At 46.4% G+C, this 4,644-nt stretch overlaps 1 protein-coding gene across 1 annotated transcript; it reads right to left on the bottom strand.

Annotated features, from left to right (window-relative positions):
- Positions 1 to 447: 447 nt before the first annotated feature.
- LOC115472407 (somatostatin receptor type 2-like) lies at positions 448 to 2,810 on the bottom strand. The gene is made up of 2 exons (XM_030206683.1): positions 2,767 to 2,810; positions 448 to 1,633 (listed from the first exon to the last, which is right to left on the bottom strand). The coding sequence occupies exon 2, from the start codon at positions 1,558 to 1,560 to the stop codon at positions 448 to 450; it is 1,113 nt and encodes a 370-aa protein (XP_030062543.1). The 5' UTR covers positions 1,561 to 1,633; positions 2,767 to 2,810.
- Between the last annotated feature and the right edge of the window lie 1,834 nt (positions 2,811 to 4,644).

Here is a 4,644-nt window from a genome sequence, read left to right as displayed (position 1 = left end):
CAATCTCAATTTGTACCTGAGGCAATGAATGGGTTAAGTGACTTGCCCAAGATCACAAGAAGCGTCCCTGGGATTTGAACCAGGCTCCCCTGGGGCTCAGCCCACTGCTCTAACCATTAGGCTACTCCTCCACCGCTGAGGCAACCATCCTGACATCACAGGCTAATAATTTTATGTATGAGAGTCGGTATACGCAAATAATAATGTTTATATGCAAACACACGCTCACACGTACACACGTTCACATGCTTTCCTCCGAGTTCATTCTCTTCTGTGACATGACATGGGAAAGGTCCCTAGGCATTAAAGTCATCTAGCTGAGGAGCAGGGGAGCAGAGCTGACATGATTACACTGAACCATCTGTCAAGTCAAGTATATAAAGAAGCCTGTGATAAGCAACTGGACAGAAGTGGCGATGCTTTGGAATAGCAAATCCCCACTGGTCTTCACATGCTTGTCTGAAGATCCCCGTTGAGCAGAGTCCGTTGCGTTTCCGTGGTTTCGTTGAGTCTCGACTTGTCCTGCTTGCTGTCGCTTCGATCTGCGTCATCCATCCCGCTCACCCTGACGAGGCAGAGGACATTCTGAAAGCTCTTCTTGAAGTTCTCGGACAAGAAGGCGTAGAGGATGGGATTGGCACAACTGTTGGCATAGCTCAGCACGACCACAAAGTCCCACATGCCCTTCAGGACTGGGGTGGCTACAATGGAGATGGAGACCGAGGTGACATTAAAAATGTAGAAAGGGAGCCAGCAGAAGATAAAGACGGCGACAACTATGGAAACCATCCGGGTGACCTTCTTCTCGGACCTTTTCCTCTTTGAAGAGCCAACTCTGATGCCAGATGATTTCACCTTAATGATGATAAATAAATAACAGAGGCAAATGATACTGAGAGGCACCAGAAAGCCCATGATGAAGGCATAAATGATGAACCCTGTGTACCAGGATTCGCCCGGCCATGTGATTGTACAGCTGATTCGTCCATTCCGATTTTGGATGTCAGCATAAATCATAATGGGCATGATAACAAACAGAGAAATGATCCAAACAGCAGCGTTGACCAGTTTGGCTGTTCTCGGTCTTCTCCACTTGGCAGACTTGATAGGGTGGACCACAGCCAGGTACCTGTCTATGCTCATGACGGTCAAGCAGAAAATGCTGGTGAACTGATTAATCCCATCCACCGTTATAACAATCCTACAGATAGCTTTGCCAAAGGGCCAATGGACCAGCGCCACCTGCATGGCGAGAAAGGGCAGTCCAAGCATAAACAGCTCATCTGCTATGGCCAAGTTCAGGATGTAGATGTTGGTGATGGTTTTCATCTTGGCGTAGCGTAAAATGACATATATGACCAGGGTGTTGCCACCCAGTCCTACGATGCACACCACAAAGTAGATGAAGGTGAGGATGGCATTACTGGTCATGTCAAAGTGGATGCCTGTGGCATTCTGGGAAGCATTGCTGGGCACCCCGGTGGAAAAATGATCAAACTGAGGTGCTGAGGCAAACCATAATTCCGTGCTGTTTGCCAGTTCTGTGTAGTCCAGCTCCATGATTTCTCCTTTTTAAATTAAGCAAATGAGGTTTTCATGTTTAACGACTCACGGGATCTGGGGTGTTCAGCATCTAGGAGATAAACCAAGGACAAAGCAAGAATTCACTTGATTTATGCAACAAAGTTAAAAAAAAAAAAACCTTATATTTTGGTGTTGGATTAGGATTAATTTATTGGAGGGGGGCATAGAAGGGGGCTCCCCCTCACTCACTGTTACTTGCATGGCACTGATTCGATTCATCTGTATACCATGCAGCTCTGCCCTGACTGTGGTATTTAAAGATTAAGATTATTAATTTAAAATGTGTCCTATAAAAGCAAATTTTCATTTTACAATACAAACACCCTTTTGGTCTATTGCAATTTACTAGACTTTGACAAGGCAACTTAACTCAGTCATTTCTGCTAGAAAATGCTATTCAGATGAATTAAGGGTTTTCATTTCACTCTTTTCTATGTACACTTTATAGCATTGGGTTTTTATAGATTTTTGAACATTACAGAAATGCTTGCCTTAATACGAATTTGAATGTCATTTTTTTGGTAGAATAATTGAAGCGTCTTTCTTTTAGCCTTCAGCAGCTCCCGAAAGACTCTTAACCACTTGTAAGACCCCTTCAAAAATTTCACAGGATAAGAGACGAATATTTGCCAATTAATCTGGATTTCAAATCAGTCTGAGGCTCAACTGAGATTTCACATTGTAGCTGTGAATTTGAGGGGAAACTCCCTATTCAATTTCAATTTCCCTCTAGGCAGGTGTTTTCTTACAGCCCCCCCCCCCCCTCAAAAAAAATCTAACACAAAAGCAAAAAAAAAACCAAAACCCCCACACCATATATTGGTTGAGAACAGCTGCTGTGTGAACTTTTGCAGGGAACGTTGTGGGTAAACCCTGGGAGCAGTTTTCAGTTTTCATTACAAAAGCTGGAGCCTGGTTTCTTCTTCCAGATGTTGCTTTCTAAGACACTGGCTGGCACTGCACCTAGGGGAGGCTGAGCGAGCACAGCAGCCATCTGGGGAGCAAGGGAAAGGATCCTGCTCTGGAAAATCCCCACTTCGACAACCTTCCCCTTCCCTCTCTTAAAAAAACGGTGAAAGTGACCAGCACAGACTCTCCGGGCCTCCCCTGGAGAAGTTTTCACCTGTAGCTGGCACTTTGCAAGGATTGTGCACGGATATAAATCACAAAACGCACACTTACGTTTGACTTCCCCGATGCTCCTCCGGCTGCAGGTAGAAGAACTGACCTTCCCTGGGGGGAAAAAAAAGGCAAGAATCCAAAGGGAAGAGAGCCCTGCATAGCAGGCAGACTTCTTGGAGGGTTTGGGATGAGCAGGGAGGAAGGAAGGAGCTCCGCCAGCAGCTCTGGCAGCTCACACACAGATGGAGCTGACTGCAAAGGAGCCTTTAAAGTGGCTTCTCCGATGCACTTCCACCCACCCCTCCAGCATCCAGCCTGCGTCACCGCTTTGCACGCTGCTTGCAGAACCCAACTTCCTTATCAATACGGACTAATCATCTCCTTTTAACTTACTTGGTGTATTAGTAGCTACTCCATCAGATTGTCTCTCTGGTATTTGAATTGCAGGGCTGTTTTTGAGCCCGATTCGTGGTAGTCCTATGATTAGGTTTGTTTGCTTTTTTTCAAGTTTTCCTTTTTTTCCTGTGTTAACGTTTCTACTGGGTCGTTTTACTAACAAAATTGTAAGTTTCATGTTAAATTGTACCTGCTGTACACCCTTGGGTGACTCTTTTCATAAAGGAAGTTGATAAATCCCAATAAATGAATACATTTTCCACATCTCTCTCTCCCCCCCCCCCCCCATATCCCCCAAAGATACATGCATTATCAAACAGATAGCTCAGTGTTGCAAGACAAGATTCATGCATCCTAGCTTTGCCATGAGATCCTGCCTCATCTGTCGTTTCCACACATATGTAGACCTCCCTCCCCTCTTAAAAAAAAACTATGGATTTTTATTTTGTTACATGTTCTTATGTGCCTTTATACCACTGGCTAGTTCTGTTCTCCTACTGAGGTGTCAGATCTTTATAACTCTTGAAATAAAAGCATTGGATTCCCACTTCAGGCACAGGCAGCTCCTTGTGACTCTGGGCAAGTCACTTAACCCTTCATTGCCCCATGTAAGCCGCATTGAGCCTGCCATGAGTGGGAAAGCACAGGGTACAAATGTAACAAAAATAAAATAGATACTATTGGAGATTCTACATGGAATGTTGCTACTATTGAAGATTCTACTTGGAATGTTGCGCAGGCTTCTGTTTCTGTGAGTCTGACGTCCCGTACATGCAGGACGTCAGACTCACAGAAGCAGAAGCCTGCGCGGCCACATTGGTGATCTGCAAGGGCCGACTTCTACATGGAATGTTGCTAGTGGAATAGCAACATTCCATGTAGAATCTCAAATAGTAGCAACAGTGGAGGAGTGGCCTAGTGGTTAGGGTGGTGGACTTTGGTCCTGGGGAACTGAGGAACTGAGTTCGATTCCCACTTCAGGCACAGGCAGCTCCTTGTGACTCTGGGCAAGTCACTTAACCCTTCATTGCCCCATGTAAGCCGCATTGAGCCTGCCATGAGTGGGAAAGCGCGGGGTACAAATGTAACAAAACAAAAGCCTCTGACCCCTTGAAATATGCAGTGTTAAAAGAAGAGAATGATGTGAACTGTGATACTAATCCAGCCTTCCCAGTGCCTGGAGGCAGCACTGTGTCTCTGTCCTGCCTGCAAACTGACCTCAGCCCTAACCCCAGCAGTTCATTCCCTCTTTGTTTCTTGCCAATGTCTCTTCTCTAGTGCAGGTGCATAGCCAAACCTCACGGTGGGAGGGGGCCAGAGCCCAAGGTTGGGGGCACATTTTGAGTGCCGCCTCACCTTGCCTCACCTCCTCGCCCCCCCCACCGCCTCATCCCACCTCCTTGCTTCCTTGCCGCTTCCCCTCACAAAGAAATACCTTTGCTGGGGGGGGTCCCCAACCCCCGCCAGCTGAAGCCTTCTTCAGCGCGGTCTCCGGCGCAGCTGCATTTGCTGCCTGCCCCCTGCTCTTCTTTCTTTTTGCTC

The sequence above is a fragment of the Microcaecilia unicolor genome, chromosome 6, assembly GCF_901765095.1.
Source record: "Microcaecilia unicolor chromosome 6, aMicUni1.1, whole genome shotgun sequence".
Lineage (NCBI taxonomy): Eukaryota > Metazoa > Chordata > Amphibia > Gymnophiona > Siphonopidae > Microcaecilia > Microcaecilia unicolor.
The sequence above is the reverse complement of the archived record's forward strand: the minus strand, read 5'-3'. Positions and strand labels throughout refer to the sequence as shown.

Excerpts from the sequence above, each read along its gene's own strand:
- LOC115472407 (XM_030206683.1), bottom strand. The coding sequence starts at position 1,560 with ATGGAGCTGGACTACACAGAACTGGCAAACAGCACGGAATTATGGTTT.